This window comes from Phaenicophaeus curvirostris, chromosome 4 (genome assembly GCF_032191515.1).
Source record: "Phaenicophaeus curvirostris isolate KB17595 chromosome 4, BPBGC_Pcur_1.0, whole genome shotgun sequence".
NCBI lineage: Eukaryota > Metazoa > Chordata > Aves > Cuculiformes > Cuculidae > Phaenicophaeus > Phaenicophaeus curvirostris.
Window position 1 is genome coordinate 17,521,825 of NC_091395.1, and position 21,787 is coordinate 17,543,611.

Below are 21,787 nucleotides of genomic sequence, written 5' to 3' on the forward strand. Positions count from 1 at the left end.
TAAGGGTAAACTTCGTCTAAGATTAATGGAAGTGAACTAAAAACTATGTCTAACAAAACTCAGAACTATTTTAGTTGTTTTGAAGTACATTTGAAGTACAATTTCTAGAGGACATTAATCCTTTGCTCTAATGTAACATGATGCCTGTCAACACCACACTTTAAACTTTGACTAACTGAATCCCCTACTACATGCAGGTGTTAAACCGCCTGACTTTTGCCTCTACGCTTTCCCATCTGAGACGCCTGAATTCTCCAATTGGTAGAGATGGTAAACTAGCAAAGCCCAGACAGCTGCACAATACGCTGTGGGGAATGGTTTGTCCTGCTGAGACACCAGAGGTAATGCACAAAATATTCGCATCAGTGCCTACTCATACCTAATTGCTTTTATGCGCTAGTGGTTTTTTAGCTGTGGCACTTGTGATGATGACTTGCACTTTTTTTGAAAAGGTGACATGAATCTTAGAATCACTTGGTTGGAAAAGACCTTTGAGATAGAGTCCTACTGTACCTGTCTGCTACTAAACCATATCCCTAAGCACTTCGTCTAATGGTCTTTTAAACACCTCCAGGGATGGTGACTTATCCACCTCCAGGGCAGCCTGTGCCATTGCTTGATAGCCCTTTCAGTGTTTCGGCTATTTTTCCTAATATCCAATCCGAACCTCTCCAGCACAACTTGATGCCGTTCCCTCTTGTTCTACCACCTGCCACTTGGGAGAAGAGACCAACATCCACCTCGCTGCAACCTCCTTTCAGGCAGTGGTAGACAGTGATAAGGTCTCCCTTCAGCCTCCTTTTCTCCAGACTAAACAACTCCAGTTCCCTCAGTTTCTTTTCATAACACTTGTTCTCCAGCTCATTCACCAGCTTCGTTGCCCTTCTCTGGACACTATGCAGCACCTCAATGTCTCTCTTGTAGTGAGGAGCCCAAAACTGAACATGGTATTTGAGGTGCAGCCTCACCAGTGCCAAGTCCAGGGGCACAATCACTTCCCTGGCCCTGCTGGTCACGCTGTTTCTGATACAAGCCAAGATGCCATTGCCCTTATTGGCCAGCTGGACACACTGCTGGCTCATGTTCCGTTGGCTGTCAACCAACACCCCCAGGTCCTTCTCCTCCAGGCAGTTTTCCAGCCACTTTTCCCCAAGTCTGTAGCACTGCATGGGGTTGTCATGTCCCATATGCAAGACTCTGCACTTGGCCTTGTTGAACCTTATACCATTCATCTCAGCGCATCAATCCAGCCTGTTTAAATCTCTCCATCAAGCAGATCGACACTTCTGCTCAGCTTCACGTCATCTGTGAACTTATTAAGGGTACATTCAATCCCTTCATCCAGATCATTGATAAAAGATATTGAAGAGAACTGGACCCAGCACTGAGCCCTGGGGGGACACCACTTGTGACCGGCCTTCAGCTGGATTTAACTCCATTCACCACCACTATTTGGTCCCAGCCATCCAACCAGCTTTTTACCTAGCAGAGGGTGCACCTTCCAGGGCAGTGGCAGCCAGTTTCTCAACCACAGTGCTGTCAGAAATGGTGTCAAAGGCTTCACTGAAGTCCAGATGCACCATATCCTCATCCATTAAGCAGGTACCCTTTTCAGAGAAGGACATCAGGTTAGTTGGACAGGACCTGCCTTTCATAAACCCATGCTGACTGGGCCTGATCACCTGGTTGTCCTGTGTGTATTGTGTGACAGCATTCAAGATGACCTGTTCTATGATCTTCCCCGGCACCAAGGTCAGACTAACAGGCCTGTAGTTTCCTGAATCCTCCTTCTGGCACTTCTGGTAAACGGGCGTAACGTTTGCCAGCCTCCAGTCAAGGGGAACTTCCCCAGTTGGCCAGGACTGCTGGTAGACGGTGGAAAGGGGTTTGGTGAGCACCTTTGCCAGCTCCCTTAATACCCTTGGGTAGATCCCATCTGGCTCCATAGGCTTGTGCGTATCTAATTGGCTGAGCAGGTCTCTAACCATTTCCTCTTGGATCATGTGAGCTTTGTTCTGCTCCCCCTCCCTGTCTTCTGGCTCAGGAGGCTGAGTACCCAGAAAACATCTCACCTTGCTATTAAAGACTGAGGCAAAGAAGGCATCAAGTACTTCAGCCTTATCCTCATCCTTTGTCGTGATTGTTCCCCCTGCATCCAGTAAAGGGTGGAGATTCTCCTTGGCCCTGCTGTTGTTGTTTATATATTTGTAGAAAGATTTTTTTTTTTTAATTACCTTTCACAGAATTGGCCAAAGTCAGTTCTAGTTGGGCTTTAGCCCTTCTGAATATGCGGCTTTATGGCTGTCTCTGTAGTTGAATGATAGAAATGAATAAAGTAAATGGCATGTTTTGTGTCCAGTTCCTTAAGGAATGTAAGTTCTTGGATCTTCTTGGGGAATCTCTTGATTTAGAAATACAAGTTAACTTTGTGTTTCTACTAGGGTCACGCAGTAGGACTTGTGAAGAACTTAGCCCTGATGGCTTATATTTCTGTGGGGTCTCAGCCATCCCCAATTTTGGAATTCTTGGAAGAGTGGAGTATGGAAAACCTGGAAGAAATATCTCCAGCAGCAATAGCTGAGTATGTGCTAATGAAACTGTTTAAACAGACTTAAGCTTCTTATGTGACACAGCACTTCAAAGTTCTGTGGGTTGGTTTTTTTTTAATTATTATTATTTGTTTTCCCCTCTTTCTAGTGCTACCAAGATCTTTGTTAATGGCTGCTGGGTAGGAATACACAAAGATCCAGAGCAGCTTATGAATACTCTAAGGAAGCTCCGTCGTCAGATGGACATCATTGTGTCAGAGGTATAAAGGTTATAAATGTCTGGGTGTCTTTTTAGATAAGAAAGGATAATGCTATGATAGTACTTTGCAAGCTCCAAATAGCTTCATTTGCAAGTCTTTTTCTGAACATACTTTACATTGCTTCAAGTTTTTTTTTTTCATTTTGTTTTGAGAGTTTTTGGGGTTTTGAAGCTTTCTGGCTGTTTCATGTGCATGCTTTGTTGATTGGTTGGGGGTTTTTTGGCGTAGGGGAGGAAGTTTGTTTTGATTTTGGTTTTATTGAAAGAGGATCAAGTTGAAAAAAACAGTTGAAAATAGTCTCTTGAAACAGTTCTGTTTGAAAGCATGTTAATGTTTGTTCTGTGCTGCTGATAGCACCTTGAAGGTCTTTGCTGTAGGGAACTCTGTTATCCTAATTTATCTTCCACAGTTCTGATTCCAGGCTGTGACTTTGTACCGATGTATTTTGTACTGCTTTCTCGTACAGGTCTCAATGATTAGAGATATTCGTGAGCGAGAAATCCGCATCTACACTGATGCAGGCAGAATTTGTCGACCCCTTTTAATTGTGGAAAAACAGAAGTTGTTGTTGAAGAAAAGGCATATTGACCAACTGAAGGAACGAGAGTATAATAATTACAGGTGGGATATGTTCTTGAAATTCAGCTGAATGTCTAATTTTCCATCTTGGAAGCTGCAAGTTCCCTCAGATTGGAGAGAGAAATACTGAAAGCTTTGTGCAGCATAAAGATACTTCCTCTGCCTGGTACCTTAATTTATATTTTTAATCACACTGAAGCAGTGGTAGTGATAATAAGCCAGGGAAGTGATAATAAGCCTGTGTGTGGAGTATTTCAGCTGTTGGTTATTCAGTTGGCAGGACCTTGTGGCCAGTGGTGTAGTAGAGTACATTGATACACTGGAAGAAGAGACTGTGATGCTGGCCATGACTCCAGATGACTTGCAAGAGAAAGGTGTGGCGTATTGTTCAACGTACACACACTGTGAGATTCACCCATCTATGATCCTGGGAGTGTGCGCATCTATTATCCCTTTCCCTGATCACAACCAGGTCAGTGCATGAGTTCTGACATCCTGCTTTTAAAGTTGATAGAAAACCCACAGGTCTATGTGCGAAAAGCTTTATGTACATGCATTCCAGTCTTTTTTTTATTGTCTGTTTAGTCTCCCAGGAACACATACCAGTCTGCTATGGGTAAACAGGCTATGGGAGTTTACATTACAAACTTTCACGTTCGTATGGATACGCTGGCACATGTGCTGTATTATCCTCAGAAGCCCCTGGTAACAACACGCTCCATGGAATACTTGCGATTTAGAGAGTTACCAGCAGGTATGTTGTCAGTTAATGTTTCTTAAGCAGAAATGATACTGTTTTGTTTAAACTAAGTCACAAATGTTGCGCATATAATACTTGAATATTTAGCAAATACATATAACTTAAAAATAAGTATGGGTTAAATGTTAACTTGTAGCTTGACCTCTAGGCAGCAAAGAATACTGTTGCTAGTTTTGCAGCTGAAACTACTTTATTCATATAGTCTGTGAAAATCTAACTGGAAAAATGCATTTTCTCTATTGGCATTTGCTAGGTTGTTCACAAGAGGTCACTCTTGATGCTTTTCTTTTACCTAAAGCTGCATTTGCTGATACCACATGCTTTTTGTGGGGGGAACGAGGACATAACATGGAGCTTTTATCTCAGAAAGGGTAGAACAGCTTCATTGTAGAATACAGCTGATTTTTGAGTTATAAACAGTGCCTGTCTGGTACGTGTGCATCCTTTCAAAGTATTTGCTTCTACATATTATAGGTATCAACTCTATTGTAGCCATTGCATCATACACAGGCTATAACCAGGAAGACTCTGTCATCATGAACCGTTCTGCTGTTGACAGAGGCTTTTTCAGGTGAGACTTTGTAAACTTTTAAGCTGTTTGGAAGGGAAAAAAAAAGTATACAGAGTTATCCAGAAGCTCAGGAAAAGATCATCTTATGCTGGAAGACACCATTCTCCAAACCTTTTCAACCACTTTTTTTAATGAGGGTGGAGGAGCAGCACAACGCAAATGGCAAACATGTACCTTGCCAAAACAGACTGAGTAATGGTTCATCCTTATGTAACCCGACTTCCCACTTTGTCTTCGCAATTCTTCTATTTTTGGTCTTATTTACTGTGTTTACTGTTCTTTGTACAGTGATTTAATGAAAAAATATTTAGACTCTTTGTGGTTTTATTTTCATAGAACTCTTGCCAGTTATGCAAACTCCTTAATGCCAGTATTACAGCTTTGTAGTATAGTCTTGTCTTCAGTAACATAACTGCTGCCAGGGAGGATTGGTGTGCTTGTCTCCTTAGTAGGAACTGCTTTTGGGACAACTTTATCATAGTTTTCAGATGCCTGTGCTTAGCTGTATAGCTGGTCAATGGGTTTCTAGTTTTGTTCATTTTCTTTTGTCCAAGTTAAGCCCAAGAAGTGCATGCCTGGTATCTTGGATCTACTGCCCTTCCGGTGTTGAATAACTGTGTGTATTACTTTCCTGGCTCACATGAAGCTTTTATAGTATCCCCTGTGTGCGCAGAAGTAATTAAATGTGGAGAGTACTTATCTGAAAGGATGTGGTTTTGGTGTGCTGACAAATGAGACAGCAAACAAAACCCTCTAAAGCACTAGAAAGAAGCCTGTATGAACTGGAAGTTTTCCAGTGCAGCTCAGTTGCACTGAGTTTGGCACTGCAAGATAGCTATAGAACCCTAAATGTGCTTGCAAAATGTCAGGTATAAGGAGAAGAATAATGTGAGAATGATGTGAATAATCTTTAGGAAAAATAACTGGTTTTGAGCAGATCTGAACGTCTCTGCAATTCATCAAATATTAGCATGTTCTTTGTAGGTACTTCAGCAGTATTGGGAAAGTGACCATCAAAATGCCACCTGAAACTGGGTTTTGTTTGTTTGGTGGGGTTAGTTTTGTTGTTGTTTTCCCCTTCTCAGTGATTAACAAGACTTTAGAGGAAAGGTTGTGGCATGTGAATGTTATTTGGTTTGATTGTCATTAGTAACAGTAGCCAGAGTATGTGATAAAAGGGTGATTGTAGTGAAATTGAGATGTAGAGATGAGAAAAATTATGCTGGTTTCACTGGAGAAGGCTTCATAACTTTTTCAGATCTGTGTTCTACCGCTCTTACAAAGAGCAAGAGTCTAAAAAAGGGTATGACCAAGAGGAAGTTTTTGAAAAGCCTACACGCGAAACTTGCCAAGGTAAATTACGGGAGTGCATGAAGAGTGAGTTTTTAAATTCATTTTTTGTGAGCATGGCTGTTAATGTTGTTGAACTGATTCAGTTTTTATTTTGGAATGTATAAAATAGCAGAAATGTTTGCATTAATAGCAAAATAGATCAGTTAAGATACTTGCCTAAAATTATCTTTAGGCATTTCAGCAGAAATCTGAAGTTGCAAGCAGAGTTGTTCAGTTTCTACAGAACATCAAAGTCAACAGATTAAAAAGATTAGGAGTCTAGGGATTTTTTCTTTCTTCCCCAAGGTATGAGACATGCAATCTATGACAAACTTGACGATGATGGTTTGATAGCACCTGGGGTACGTGTGTCTGGTGATGATGTCATCATTGGCAAAACAGTAACTCTGCCGGAAAATGAAGATGAACTGGAAAGCACGAACAGACGTTTCACAAAGAGAGACTGCAGCACCTTCCTGCGAACTAGTGAGACCGGGATTGTAGATCAGGTCATGGTAACCCTTAACCAGGAAGGGTACAAGTTCTGCAAGATTAGGGTGAGCACTGATGCATCCTTTCTACTTTCAGTCAATTTTGTTATGTAATTAAGTTACCAATTTAATGTCTTCCTATGGCTTACAGGTGCGCTCTGTAAGAATCCCACAAATTGGAGATAAATTTGCCAGCAGACATGGTCAGAAAGGAACTTGTGGTATCCAGTACAGACAAGAGGTAGCGATTTCCTCCTTTCCTCACCCCCCACTTAAAGGTTTTCTGTTCTTCTTAGCATTGGAATTGCCTTAAGTTGTGAAATATCTACTAGCGTGCAATATATTGACCAAAATTTAGCTAAAATATGTTTAAACGGGGACATGGCTTCTTCTTACTTGGTACTTCAGCTCCTTTGAAATGCTTTAAAAGATTTAATTTGAATCCATGGAACTGAAGTGCTGCCTGTCTGTTTCCCTGCTCTAGGACATGCCTTTCACCTGTGAAGGAATCACACCTGACATAATTATCAACCCCCACGCCATCCCTTCCCGTATGACCATTGGTCACTTGATCGAGTGTCTTCAGGGGAAGGTAAGAAGTATCTTTTATGCTGCATGTCTAAGCAGTATGAATTAAAATGTGTTTCTTTTATTTCCTGCCTTTTTTTGTGGTAAAGGAACTATTTTCTGGTAGGTGTAATCTGCTAAAAATAGTGATCGTTCTCCAGTTACTTGACAGCAAAAGCAGGTTTCTTGGGCAAGACCTACGGTCCTGTAAATTTTGTCCAGCAAGTCAGACCAGTGTACATTCTCAGCTGTTGCTTTTAGTCCAAACAGTTTCTGCAATCTAGAAAAAACAGTGCCAGAATTGTTGATCCTTTGTACTTTTAAAAATCTCACTATCAATTGTGTACCTGATAAACAAAGCACGGGTGCTGTCCCGGGCATGGAATCTCAAGTTTTGGCATTAAGACTGTTTGAAACAGCTTAATGTTTTCTCATGAATGCTTCAGAAATCTTACAAGCTTTTGCAAATGTCTGTAGGTGTCTGCAAACAAAGGAGAAATTGGTGATGCCACACCTTTTAATGATGCTGTCAATGTGCAGAAGATTTCCAATTTGTTATCAGATTACGGCTATCATCTAAGAGGAAATGAGGTATAATCAAAATACGAATTCACTGTATTTTTTTAGTACACATTTGATGGATAGTAAGGCTTATGACTCAGTGATTGCATTGACTACTTCAGGTTCTCTACAATGGCTTCACTGGTCGAAAAATCACATCACAGATCTTCATTGGTCCTACGTATTATCAGCGGCTGAAGCACATGGTAGATGATAAAATCCATTCTCGTGCCAGAGGGCCAATCCAGATACTTAACAGACAGCCCATGGAAGGTAGATCTCGGTAAGGAAGTTCAATAGTTTCTATGCATTGTTTTCTTTTCTTTGAAGTTTTTAGCCCTAAGAATTAGCTGCATCAGCTTTGCAGCTAGCACGTAATTAGCTCACACCTATTAGCCCCTGATTTTCATGCTTGTATTGGGTGTAGGTATCAAGGTTTTGGCAGCAGAAGGTGCTGCTGGGTGGCCTCTCTGACCAGGGGTTGCCTGTGCTGGACACAGACATTTATTGCTGGCTCCAACAGAGCCACCGCTGGCGAAAGCTGAGCCCATCAGCAATGCTGGTGGCACCTCTGTGATAACATAGCTAAGAAATGGTAAGAAATGCCGTGCAGCCGCTGAGAGAGGAGTGAGAAGATGTGAGAGGAATGGCCCTGCGGATGCCCAGGTCAGAGAGTGAGGAGGTGCTCCAGGTGCCAGAGTAGAGATCCCCAAGCAGCCCATGGAAGACCATGGTGGAGCAGGTACCCACTTGTAGCCTTTGGAAAGCCCACGCTGGAGCAGGCTCCTGGCAGGGGGACTAATGCTGCAGCAATCTGTTCCTGAAGTGTTGTACCCCATGGGAAGGGCCCATCCTGGAGCAGTTTGTGAAGGACCAAAAGGTCCACCCCATGGGATGGACCCCATGCTGGAGCAGGGAAAAAGTGTGCTAAGGAAGGGAACTGTTATGCATTGACTGCAGCCCCCATTCCCCCTGTGACTGTGGGGAGGGGAGGAGATAATTGGGAATAAAGGAGCGAAGCTGAGCCTAGGAAGAAGGTAGAGATGATGTTTTTAGTTTTGTCTTTTGTTTCTCACCATCCTACTCCATTTTTAATGGGCAGTAAATTAAAATACTTTCCCCCATGCTCAGTCTGTTTTGCCTGTGATGGTAATCACTAAGTGATCTCCCTGTTGTTATGTCAGCCTATGGGCTTTTCTGTCCTGTAAGTACAGGGTAATGAGAGACCTGCTTGGTGACAACTGGGCAGCCAGCCAAGGTTAAACCCAGCACTGATAAGCAGAAAATAATTTAGTAGTTTACCTCATTTAGCTACACTGCTGTGCTGTGACTGTTAGCTGTCTAATATCTGCTTTAGAGATGCTCAGCAGCAGTTACAAATTACTGTGTTTGCATTCTCCCTAGCAATTTTATTCTGAGGTGTTAGAGGAAAATCAATGCACAGCTTTACTCCTGCCTTGTAACACTGCTGTTGTCTTTCTGATAAGTTGCTTTTTCCAGCAGCAAGAACTGATATATTTTCCCAATATGCTCTAAAGTTGAGGCGTTTTTCTTTTTCCTTTCTTCAGTGATGGCGGCCTTCGTTTTGGAGAAATGGAACGAGATTGCCAGATTGCTCATGGAGCAGCCCAGTTCTTGAGAGAAAGATTGTTTGAAGCTTCAGACCCCTACCAAGTCCATGTCTGTAACCTCTGTGGAATCATGGCGATTGCAAACACGAGGACTCACACCTATGAATGCCGGGGATGCCGTAATAAAACTCAGGTATGTGTGGTTTTCATCATTCAGTATTTCTCTTTGTGGGCAAGAGGAAATACCCCTTGGGTGAGCAGGAGGATAGGGAAGTAAATATTTAAAGAAGCACCAGAACAATTGCTATTTTAGTTTCATAACTGTTTTAAGTGTTTATAGTGTCCTAGTTAATTTAGATGTTTCCCTATTAATCTTACGGTATTGGCTTGTCACTTGACAGGAAATGCTGTTCAAGTATCTTGCAGCACAGAGTTTTCAAAGACATCAAAAGTAAATGCTTGAGAGCTTATTTTTAGAAGTAAAACTCAGAATCACAGGAATTTAGAGCCAACACCCTTCGTGACTGTCCCCATGAAGATATTTATGCTACCAGAGCTGGGTCCCCATGGGAAGTCTTCTGTGTTACACTTTTAAAAATATAAAAGCGTTCTCCTGTGGGTGCATGGTTACAGTGTCAAGGGAGAGCAGCAGCAGAGATAAAAGTAATTGCCTCAAACAGGCTTGTTCTTGCACTAGGGACTGATGGTGCAGCTCTAACAATGGCCTTGGGGTTACTGACGAGATGTGTGCTGGGAATCTTAACTGCATTCCCTGCACACTTTCCTATGCACATATTACCTTGTTAAATGCCTCTTGTTTAAGATCAGATCCCTTGGCTGCAGGTTTTGTGTCCTCTATAGCTGCTGAATAGCCTCTAGAGAGAGTCACAGCTTCCTTCTTGCTTTGTTATTGTCTGAGCAATTCTTGTTAAATGCTTTCATGTGTAACTTCAGATTTAAGCCAAAAACTGGACAAGTTATTTGTGTAGAGGGTGGTGGAAGCTGATGCTTTAGGAATGCTTATCTCAAGCCTTTGGAAATCTCTTTTCAGATATCTTTGGTTCGGATGCCCTACGCCTGTAAACTCCTCTTCCAAGAACTGATGTCTATGAGTATTGCACCTCGCATGATGAGCGTTTAGCCTTTATAAGGGCCTTTTCTTTTTTAAAAATAGTGAGACTTAAGTGCTCAGGTTTTGTTTCATTTTGTGTAGGTTACATTTAAAGTACAGTTTTACTGATCTCCTACCTGCTTTTCAAAAGTATGGTTGGTTGTTTCGTGTAAATATAAATAAAATTTGTAATCAAACTTGTGCATCTCTTTATTTGTGTATCCGTAAAAGAAGTGTGCAAGCAAATTGGTAATTAAAGAATAAGGGCATTAGGAGGGAACGATCAGTGAGCTAGAAAAAGCCAGAGGTTGCAGCTTTCCAAAATACTAATTTAAAACCAGGCGTAAGTGAAAGTCCTCACATCACAGCTCTGCACCGTCATCTGTGGAGAAACAAAAACATGTTACGCTCTGTACTGTTCACGGGGTAATAGCAGAGCGTGGGCAGAACTCAGTTACTGTGTTAAACTGAGGCCTTAGCTGGGGGCCAGACGTGACAACTTAGTTCTGGCTCCCTCCCTCCAGGGAGCTGCAGGGCTATGGCAGCAGGAGGGATGGTGGTGGCATTTTTCTGTGCTGAGATCACCTGGACACGGGACACTCGTAACTGTGCCGTGTGTAGCTATGGAGGAGCCTGGTACGACTGACACTATGTTCCATCAACGTTATCAATCTCCTGTTAGTTCTTGCAGGCTGCCAGCTCCTTGCTTAGCTACGGCTTGCTTGCTTGGGAGCTTTCCTACAGCTGAAAAGAAACAGCTGTGACATGGGGTGTGCGTATAAGAAATAAATCAGGAGGGAATATATGCACTATTCTAACCTCGCAGTAGAGTTACTGTGAGAGGGGGAGCGAACATCTGTTCTGGGGTGCAAGTGTGCTGCTCCTGGCACAACTCAGTAAAACTGAATTTCATTCATATCTGTAAATCAGATGTTTGAAAAGGGATTAGAGGCTGCCTAAAAACCCTTAGCAAAAGTTGCTATGTGCAAGTGATACTGGAATTCATTTTATGCTCATAAATGGTTTAGTGTTTGATAGGAATGGTTGGACTCGATGATCCGGTGGGTCTCTTCCAACCTGGTTATTCTATGATTCTATGATAGGAAGTCAAGACTATATCGTTTGTGTAAAGCTAGTGGCATTAAAACTAAGGCATATGTCCAAAAGTGGATTTGGGCAGCACAGTATTTTCTAGCGGGATGCTTTATTCCCAGTGCCTCTGCCTCCAGCATGGTTACAATACTGGATTTATTGCAAAAAACATGTGACCCTGCTACTAAGCCGTCCTTTTTGCAGCTGGAATGTGAGTAGCTGGTTTGCCATCAGCTTTGTAGGCAGCCTGGCAGCTTGAAAACTGGCTGAGGGCTGGAGGGGGAAGGCTTCAGGTCTAGTCTAATGCTGCGCTGTGGCACATCCGTCCCCACCGAGGTTTTACACTCCAGCGTGCAGAGAGAATGGTGGGGGCTAGGATGTTTGCAGGATAGGGAAAAATAAGGAGATGAAGGGACTCAGCGGGAATTTAAGTGTCTGAAATTCCCTCTCTGTTGTGGGGCTGGTTGTGCTACTACTGCTCCTAGGAGAGATGGGCGGGTATGCAAGAGTCCTGAGAACACTGAAAGGAGGATACAAAGTTAGGGTTGGAAAAATCACTGAAAGTTGCTTTGTAAAAACCCCAAAAGGTTGTTTTTAACTTGGTACTGTAATCTCCAGTACTTCACAGCACCTGGGGGTTATTTAACAATCCCTCGAGAACTCCGCCTTGTCCAGTTTCAGAGGTTTGCCGGGAACGTTTTGCCAATGCCAATAAAAATCTGCATGTTAAACTGCTCTCTCTAGAGTGCTTTTCTTTTTCAGACAGCATTAAACAGAGGTGGTTCTCTTATGCCCCATAACTGAGTAGACTCATAGGGGAAATAGCTGCTGAGTGTTCAGCCACACTACCTACCTCTGGTCAGGGCTATTTCATGCAGAGTCTCCACAACGTGGATTTTTGCAGAAGCTGTTGCCTCTCCTTTGGCATTTGATGCGTGGCACTCGTATTCTCCAGCATCCTCTTTGCTCAGAGGAGAGATCTAGGGGAAGAAACACACCCCGCTCCCCCGGTAAGTGTGCTGCACACAGGTAGAAGTGATGCTGTTTTAAGGTATCTTATATAACCTGTTAATTGCTTGAGGCATAACAAGATGAACAGACTCTGTGACGTAGCAGTTAACCCTTTGGGACCACACAAACAACACCATCTCTTCTGTCTGCGCTGAACAGTCCTCAGGCTCAGATTGTGAAGTTTCTCCCCAGTGAAGATTCAGATAAGCACCCACTCCTGGGGATCAGCCTGGCTTTCTTTGCTAGGCCAGCTTACACACCTGTAATGCTCCCTCCTTGTCTTTTATTCTTTACTTAGTTTGGAGATGCATCAGAGCACTGCATGCTTTGTAAGGGGAGGGAGGCGGGAAGCAAAAAATGCTTCATCCACTCAATCAGTTCAGCAAAATCATCAGCTCAAACCCTTCCGTCTCCTTGTTTCTACCTCTGCTTTTGCAATTGGTGCAGGAACCAACACCCTAAGCTGTGCTTCTCTGCAGCTGGGAGCCATCGTACTTGCAATTCCTTTACTGGGACGTACGGCACCTCCGTCTGATGTACGGCAATTCCTTTATTTAAGTCTAGCCTTCTCTGCTTCTGCTGCACGCTAGACAGAGGTGAAAAACTGCAATGGGTAAGGCTGGAGCCAGCAGCAACCCTTACCCTTGATGCCTACTCACAGGTCGTTTTTCTCTAAATGCCCTGTCTGCTGCCATGTGTCTTCTGTGCTGTTCTTTGTTCACAAGCTGTTTGTAAACGGCGCTGTAGTGCTTGTGCAGCTCCCTGCATTCACAATGTACTTACGAGCACCCAGCCAGTCACTTCATGTTTCTCAGGGCCCCCTCGGGTCTGGATAGCCAAGTTTTCCCGGTCCCCAGGCAGAAGCTCCATCCTCTGGACACCGTACTGTCCCCGAATTATCTAAACAGAAGGGCAGAGAGGTGTGAGAACTTTTTAATGTTAGAACTCTCAGGACCAATACCTGCACACAGACAAGATCAACACTAGTTTTACATGAGTGTGTTTTGGGCAGGAGCAGTGGGGTTTTTTGTGCGAGCATTTCACCTTTACCTCTGTGTACTGTGGCCCCAATGCCTCAGCGTCTGCACTGACACTGCATCCCTGAGGTGTTCAAGGCCAGGTTGGATGGGGCCTTCAGCAGGCTGGTCTGGTGGGAGGTGTCCCTGCCTATGGCAGGGGACTTGGAATTAGGTGATTTTAAGGTCCATTTCCAGCTCAAACTAGCACGCTGCTCCTGGAATGGGCTTTCCCTGCATGACCTATCCTCTTCCAAACTGACCAGGGACAGCCCTGTAGGTCTCTGCTGCAGCAAACCAGGCGGACATCCCTCCAGGCTGGCACAGCATCCATGAGAGAGCAGCTGCGCAGTCATTTCTCAGTGCTGTGTATCCAAGCCCAGAGTGTAGCTCAGAATAAGCGTTGCTCAACCCTTGTCATCACCAGGTGGAACAGTCTCTCAGCATGAGGAACAGGCAAGAAAAGCAGAGCAGCATCGTGATAAACACGGTGCCTTGCTTGTAAGCAGGCAGAAAACGCTGCCTGAGTCAACACACCTACACAGTGTGCTCACCCAACAGTTTGTTCTGGGACCCCTATGAATTGCACTTGCTGTCTCAGACAGAGCAGTCTCTGAGCTAATCCAGCTTTTTTTTTTTCTTTTTTGTAGCATACTTAACCTAGTTTTGTTTCAGCTTATTTTAAGACTCTCTCCCAAGTGCCCACAAACCTGTGGCATTCAAAGAGGCTACAGGGACCGTGCAGTTGCTCTCAGCCCTGTGAGCAGGATCTTCCCTGCTCAAGCCTGACCCCCACCCTGTGCCAGGTATTACCAGGGCATCATAACTGCTTTATGGGTGCCTGATGTGGGCCAGCCGTGTCCAGCCACCATCGTTTAGAAAAAGATAAAGCAAATCCAGATGTCTTGGGGGTGGACAGAGCCGCACAGAAGGGAGAACTCAAAGATTTGTGTTTCTAAGGAGGAAACTACTGCGGTTTTTTATGCTTACCAGGAGTTTCAGCTGTCTCAGCTTTGCTGCGTCCCAAGAGCTTCTATCAAAGCCCTTACCTTGTTCCAGATGAGGACAGGAGTTGGGATGCCTATGACTTCACAGCTCAGGTAGATCTGTGCTCCTGTCACATTCCAGATGTCCTTTGGAGGGGTGACAATAGAGGGTCCTGCAAAAAAAAGAAAGAAAAAAGAGATAAATACTTTTAAGCACTGGGTGACTGCAAGCCTTCCTCCTTGTTCATCTTTTAAGTGAGGCCAGTCAATTCCAACAGGTTTTGAGAGTATAGTGAAAGGGGGTCCTGCTTGGAGCAAAGCCTGCTGAACTGATCCCACATCCCAGCACCTCCTTTCTAAAGCTGCACATGCATCTGACCTTAAACGCTTTAGGCTGATGGGCACTTGCCTCAGATGGAAACACAAGTGTTGAGCAGTTCAGGTGATCAGTCCACCTACTTGCAGGACTGAGGTGAAAGGTAGGATAGTGTTTGTATTCTGTTCTCTTCATAACCTGCTGCCTCTGTTCGCCATGCAGCCACCAAGTGCATCACTGATGCTAACATGGCATGGAGGAAGAGACCCCCCAGGAAACAGCGTCCCGCTCCATCCTCTCTCATGCCATAGAGAGCTTGACCAGCTTTGCAGCATCCTTTCTTTCCAGCATGATTTTATTCTGCTCAAAGCCTGTGGCAGCCGGCTAGCAGAATTCAGTGTTCTGCTGCTCCTGTTTTACCTGCGTGCAATACTCAGTCAGAGGAGGCTGGCTGGAAGGTGGCAGAGCTCTCCTTGGGGCGGTGGTCTGGGAAGGAAGCAGGTGAATGCAGAGCTTCATTTTCCTCAGATAGCTCCAATCCCTCGTTAAACAGAGAATCCCTTCCAAAACCAGATGGGAACAGAACTGTTTTACAGATCTGGCTGGAGATGTTTACCCCTCAGGCTAGGAAATACAGGAGACGTAACCCATATCCCAGGAAGGGAAGAATGGCTTTTTCTGTTCAATCCCTCTTTAGTTGGGCTGTTTTGCAAAAAGGCGGCTATTACTTCCCCACAACAGGAAGGGCAGACCAAGAAAGAACACAGTACTTGCTTCCACTTATTGACAGCTTGAAGAACACAGCAGATTTTCCCCTTCTGCTCTGAAGACACAGGCAGTAGTAGGAAACAGGCTCCCATTCAGCTCCACCAGAAGTAGGCATTTTCTACGCAAACAAGTTCTCTAGACCCAGCCTGCCTGAAGCCCCTGGCTATGCTGGCTCACAGACCATGGCTCATTCCCAGACCCATAAAAGAGGGGCAGATCTGGGGCCTGATGCACCCTCTGGGGTCCTGAACATGCATTGACCTGCGGTGTTCTCGTAGGCAGTGGGAATCAGGTTTCAGGCGCATCTTCCAGCAGAAAGCTGGCATCTTTTTCCCTCCTCAGGATTTATGGGCAGTTTCACACTGGTATCACCAGCCAGAGGACATCAACCATCCCTCTGTCTTAGCGTAAGGGGTGCTCAGGTGGCTCCCCACTCCTGAGCCGCTGATTTGATCACAGAGAAGTGTTTGCTCTTCTCTGCCAAGGCTTCCCTGTCCAGGAACAACTGTACATTCCCTGCTGGTGGGAAGCCACTAAAAGACACAGGGCATCCCAATTCTCTGTTACAGAGATATCCCAGTCCTGGTTTAGACAGAAGGTAACTGCGTAGAATCAGGGAATTTCTATGTGCAGCCCAAGTGATGGTTAAAACTATACCTCGCCATCAGTAGGGCTGACATCACAACCCAGGCGCTCCTGATCAGCACAGAACTGATTCTCTCAGCCGAGAGAAGGATTTCAGCAGCCTTTCATTACATCACTTATCCTGCTGTTGGTTGTGTCGCTGCCTGGATCAATTCCTAGACACCAGCCAACCGCTACATTTTTTAATTAGAATGCCTTCCATCTAAAAAAGTAGTTCACAGTCATTACTCCAGGAGGTCAGTGGATATGAACCAGCTGTGGCCAGCCCAGGGCGTATCACTGTCCCCACGACAGGGCCACCTCGGGTTATGCACTCTGCTCCCCTTCCCCAGCGTGGCCGCTTCCTGCACAGCCCTGCCGTTCTTTTCTGGTCTCCATTGAACAATGGGGCACTTGGCAGCTCTGTTGGGACCTGGATGTCCCCAGGCTGCTTAGCTCACCCCATGCTCTACAAGGACCTCCAGCTAATGAGCACCCAGCATATCCTGCTGCTGCTCCAGCCAGGCAAAACCCTCTGTGTGAAAGGTGCCCTTCCTGGGGTAGAGCTCAGAGCCCGCCCCCGAGAGGCAGGCTTACATTTCCCACTACATAACACCATCCTCTTCATCAACAGTCACTAGGGTTCTCCATAAGGCAGCTGCCCCCAAATGACTACCATCTCCCACCATAGGAAAAGAGAGATCCCGATTCTTATCTTAAAACCCACACTGATTTTAAGGCACTGTTACGCTCTTCCAAGATCTGGCTCAATCCTTCCCTGGTTGGGAACCAGCAGCATTCGACACTCCACTAAATCCACTGCCCATAGTGTCTCAGTCTCAGCTGCCAGTGAGTTTCTCCTTGTGTCAAAACTATGTCCATGGATGTTTGCTCACCCTGCCAGGAGCAGGTCACACTAGGATTTTTCTGCAGCAACTGCTGGGAGGGGAAAGAGAGAGGGAATTTCTGCCCACCTCCTGGGTAAGGAGAAATTGTTTATCTTCCCCAGAAACAGGAATTGCCTGCACAGCTTCAAAGCAAAGTTCTGGCTGCCTCACCACAGCAGCTGACGCACAGCAAGTGCTTGGCCATTCCGAGGCAGCCCACAGCTAGGGACACACATCCTGATCCAACCAGGAGGAACGTGAGACTTCGCCTTGGGCTGCAAAATGAACTCAGAAGCATTCACAGGCCTCTGCCTCCATCCGGCACAGCCCTGAGGTCGGCAGGGAACACACATCCCGAGAGATGCAACAGTGTCATGAGAAGAGTCACGGGGTCTCTCGGGTTATTTGACTTAAACCCAGACAGCCAAAACTCTAGAGCTGGGCTTCTTCCTCCACTAAAAATAAATGACAAAGGCCAAGAAGTCAGTAGATTTAAAGTCGAATCGCAACAGGCCGTAGCAGCAGCTGGACTCCCCCGACAGCGAGCTGACACCAAGTACGTGTTAGGCACCCTGCTTACTGCCCATATTGGTTCCACTCATGCTCTCTCCTACAACACTCGAAGCAGCCTGAGATGGGCAGGGGATGCAGCAATCTGTCACAACACAAGAGAATCATAGAATCACCAGGTTGGAAGAGACCCACCGGATCATCAAGTCCAACCATTCCCATCAATCACTAAACCATGCCCCTTAGCACCTCGTCCAGCCATCCCTTAAACACCTCCAGGGAAGGTGAATCAACCACCTCCCTGGGCAGCCTCTGCCAGTGCCCAATGACCCTTTCTGTGAAAATTCTTTTCCTAATGTCCAGCCTAAACCTCCCCTGGTGGAGCTTGAGGCCATTCCCTCTTGTCCTGTCCCCTGTCACTTGGGAGAAGAGGCCAGCACCCTTCTCTCCACAACCTCCTTTCAGGTAGTTGTAGAGAGCAATAAGGTCTCCCCTCAGCCTCCTCGCCCACCCCAGCCCTCGCCCTACAGTGAGCACCTCAGAAGACTTGCTGCTCTACTTGCAGCACTGCCCAGGAAGGGAGACATGTCTCCGGCTGCTTTCTTTGGGCTGGGACTTGTGGCTTGTACCTGCTGATGATAATGGTCACCCCCACAAATGTGTTTGAGCGGTTTCTGCTCCCCACCAAGGACTGAGCCGGGGCAGCATGGATGCATGGGATGCTGCTCCCTGCTAGTACTTATCCTGATGATTCAGGAGCTCTTTAGCCAAGAGGACAGCACAGGCTGTTGATGGAGATCAGCTGCTCTCTGCAGGCACTTCAGGCATTTCCTCCCTGCTCTGCCCATTGTTCATAAGACAAATAGTTCTCCCCGGCCTGGGAAGGGGCTTATTTACAGAGCCAACGAGCTCATTCACCCTGGGAAAGAAGCCCGAAATCTCAGGGATTATTTTTTTCTGTTTTTCTGCTACAGCACCATGCAGCAGAGCCTTTGATTTCCTAGCTGAGATTATCATTTGGCATCTGTTCTCAAACCCCCAACCCCGCAGTGCTGGGCATCTCTTCTCTGCTCAGCCACAGCAGGTAGAGATCTGGCATCTCCCAGCCCACCTGCCTGCTCCTCACTGGTACCAGGATGGTCTGTCACAGCTCAGGGTTAGCTGGTCCTCACTGATCTTCCTTCGGTGTCTACACATACAAATAAATCATACCCAGCACACCAAGCAATAACTATTTTCCTAAAGTCAAGGGGGCTACTGGTACGTCACTGAAGGCAGAAATAAGGTTGCCATTAAGCACTGTGGGGTATGCTCTGGCGCTTGGGCGTGCATGGGAAGTCCTGACCACAAACCCACGAAGCCGTGTACCCCACACTGAAGCATGTAGGGGCACCAGCCTGGTTCCCAGCCAGCCCTCCTGAGCTCTGCATCGCCGTGCCACAGCCCCGGGTGAAACACAGACTGGGAACGCTCCCTGTGAGACAGCAAATCAAAGTTGGATGGTTTTCACCCCCACAAGCTCTGGCAAGTCTGAAAATAGACCCACTCCAGTTTCCTAAGTTGCTGGGAAAGTATTTTCCTTGCAAAATTACTTTATATGGAGAAGGGGAAACTTTCCACAAGCAACACCTACCCAATGAGCATGCACGGCCTCAGCGTCTCTCTCCCAGGCCAGTGCTCTGTTAGAGGCTGCAGCAGACAGAAAGGGCAAGCAGCTTCTGGCCTTCTGACAGATTTACGAGCCTCATTCTTTACCTCTTTTTGAAGGCGTGTCTCCTCCTTCTTGAACCTGGCCTTGAAGATACTAAGGAGTTACAGAAAGAGGCTCCGAGACATCCAGACCAAAGGAGCTGCCAGACACTGAGTCTGTTCGGATGCCCATCCTCAGACTTCAGCTGTCCAGTGACCCTGGAAGGGCTGCAAATGCTTTAAAAGCAGCTTCACCCCTAGCCCTGAAGACTTGAGACTGAGCCAGCGTCAGCATCAGGCAGGGCCACCAGCTATCTGTCACAGATCTCCTGCTTCCAACCCCACCAGGCTCAGCACGGAGTGGAACAGTACAGCTGGAAATGCCACTCTTGCCACAGTTCAGGAATGCTGTCCTTCAGACACAGACTGCATGACCTTTATATGGCTACTTATCAGTCCTCCAAGAGGCTAATATATGGGCTGGGAAGGAGAACAGGGCAATCCTCCAAAGAACAAAACCCCCCAAGCCCCTTTCTCCTTTTCCTAGCACACAGGATGGGTCTGCACTGGCCCCAGCAGGGCTCTCAGAGAAAAGGCTGCATCTCTACGTGCCCCCTGCCTAGCTCAGCACTCTGCCACATCCAGCAGCATCCTCAGCGCAACCCGAATCTTAAACCTGGCTCAATGGGGATCCCAGTGTGGCTGAGGCTGCTCTGAAGCTCAGGTGCAAACTTATAACCACATCTGCCCCCAGAAACACCCAAATGGGGAGAGAGCAAGTGCTCTGAGCAGAGATGACACTGCCCTTGCTAGTGGACTGCCACAAGCCAACCTGTCTCCTGCCTTTCCACACCCTCCCACCCTTTTTTCCCCACCTTCCCTTCCTTTTGTGAGTCTCTGAAGTTTGCTGTCCCTGAGGTCAGACAGGCAGTAGCTTTCTGCAAAAATGCTTGCTGCTTCCCAGCCATATCTGCAAGCATATTTGTGAGGCTTTTTTGCTTTTGTCCCAGACCTCCCAGACAAGCTCTATCAAGAAACTTCTCTCCCTCTGGCTGCCACCTCCCCTTTTCTCTTCATGTGACCTTGGCTCCGTTTTACTAAGAAAATTGCCACTTTAGCACAAGGACGACCACAGGCTAAAGCCTGGAAAGAATGTGAAAAGCTTGCAGTGGGGGACAAGGAAACAAGGCATGGCAGCGTTTATGCATGGAAAAGCAAGCAGAGCTTTCAAAAGTCCACCCTGATTAGACTTGCTACGTGGTAATCTCCTATTTAGTACGAACCTCAATCAACCTCAGCCCAACAAAGGATTAAATGCATTTTTTTTTAAAACACAGCCTGCCTTTCCAGCAACAGAAAAAACAAACAGGGAGGAATTTGCTGATCTGTAATCATTCCTTTCTAGTGATTTTTGGATATGCTGTGATGATTGAGTATGAAGACACAGGTGAAATATGGGATTATCTTGGGCAGTGGAGGGTTCTGCCTAGTCCCCAGCATACTGGTGCTCACCAAGACTCTGAACTGCCATGTAATATATTAAACAACTTCCCTAATGAGATTTTAGCACAGTAACCATAAATACTCAAGCTCCAATGAACCAAAACCTTTTCAAATTACTAAATGCCTTTTAAGGAGGAATGGGTGGCCTATCCTACAACAGTGGAAAAAAACAACGTTACAGATGATTTTTAAAAATACAAGCCTAAAGCTCCAGCCCTTGAAACTCAGTCTCAAAACCCCAGTGCACCCTGTGCTAGAAAAGCAAGCATCTCACTGAATCACATCATATCCCTGCATCACACTCCATCTGAAAAGAGCCTGTGGTGCAAAACAAGAGGTTTAACTCACCACATGCCTATGCAGCTCTGCCCTCTGGATGCAGCACAAAAGTGCTGGCAAGATCCACCTGCAAATGCACACTTAGCTTTGAGGTGGGAGAAAGCAGGTAGCCGTCCACTGCTGCAAGGCCCCCATTCCCAGCTGATGCAGAAACCCACACCAGTTTCCCAGAAGAATTACAGAACTTGGGCAAGAATTTGGGCAGGCATGTACTTGACCGTGGGGCCATCAGTTTCCCCAAGAGCCTGGCAACCACATTCCTACGTCCATCAACCCATTTTTTTAAGCCTTGTAGATGGCCAAGAAACCTTGCACCCACCTTTCCCTGGTGGGGAGGCAGCATAGCAAAGAGAGACACTCTGTGGAGGGATGCTGCCTGGGCTTCTGGCAAGCTAAAATGATACCACTCTGGTGGGACAGCTCAGCTCCAGTGACTGGGATGCCCCCAAAATGGGCATCCTCTAGTGCTGGTTACAGTCAGCTTTAAAAGAATCTCTCTCCTGGTCCTGGTGTTCATAACCTCTGCAGTCTGTGAGATGGATCCTGCAAGGTTCTCAGCCCCTGTCACCACAGGGCAAACCCTGCACGTTCTCATTGCTGGGAAAAAGACTTTTGAGGAGACACAGAGATTTAATCTGTGTACAGATCAACAGAAATAAAGCAGGCTGGTTTTAAGCCAGCAAACCTACCCTTC

General features: G+C 46.0%; 2 protein-coding genes across 2 annotated transcripts in view; one reads left to right on the plus strand and one right to left on the minus strand.

The window, feature by feature from the left end:
• The window catches only part of POLR2B (RNA polymerase II subunit B), a 22,988-nt gene extending 12,439 nt beyond the window's left edge, over nucleotides 1–10,549 (plus strand). The window contains exons 11-25 of the mRNA XM_069855369.1: nucleotides 198–341; nucleotides 2,442–2,581; nucleotides 2,698–2,809; nucleotides 3,276–3,430; nucleotides 3,662–3,860; nucleotides 3,974–4,142; nucleotides 4,623–4,719; nucleotides 5,978–6,072; nucleotides 6,358–6,608; nucleotides 6,694–6,783; nucleotides 7,027–7,134; nucleotides 7,587–7,700; nucleotides 7,793–7,953; nucleotides 9,239–9,434; nucleotides 10,293–10,549. Coding sequence (XP_069711470.1) covers nucleotides 198–341; nucleotides 2,442–2,581; nucleotides 2,698–2,809; nucleotides 3,276–3,430; nucleotides 3,662–3,860; nucleotides 3,974–4,142; nucleotides 4,623–4,719; nucleotides 5,978–6,072; nucleotides 6,358–6,608; nucleotides 6,694–6,783; nucleotides 7,027–7,134; nucleotides 7,587–7,700; nucleotides 7,793–7,953; nucleotides 9,239–9,434; nucleotides 10,293–10,382 — 2,121 coding nt within the window. The 3' untranslated portion in view covers nucleotides 10,383–10,549. The remainder of the gene's footprint in view (nucleotides 1–197; nucleotides 342–2,441; nucleotides 2,582–2,697; nucleotides 2,810–3,275; nucleotides 3,431–3,661; nucleotides 3,861–3,973; nucleotides 4,143–4,622; nucleotides 4,720–5,977; nucleotides 6,073–6,357; nucleotides 6,609–6,693; nucleotides 6,784–7,026; nucleotides 7,135–7,586; nucleotides 7,701–7,792; nucleotides 7,954–9,238; nucleotides 9,435–10,292) is intronic.
• Nucleotides 10,545–21,787, minus strand: part of IGFBP7 (insulin like growth factor binding protein 7) — an 18,449-nt gene continuing 7,206 nt past the window's right edge. Inside the window, exons 2-5 of the mRNA XM_069855403.1 lie at nucleotides 14,521–14,630; nucleotides 13,239–13,355; nucleotides 12,298–12,424; nucleotides 10,545–10,734 (exon numbers count right to left, since the gene is read on the minus strand). Coding sequence (XP_069711504.1) covers nucleotides 10,715–10,734; nucleotides 12,298–12,424; nucleotides 13,239–13,355; nucleotides 14,521–14,630 — 374 coding nt within the window. The 3' untranslated portion in view covers nucleotides 10,545–10,714. The remainder of the gene's footprint in view (nucleotides 10,735–12,297; nucleotides 12,425–13,238; nucleotides 13,356–14,520; nucleotides 14,631–21,787) is intronic.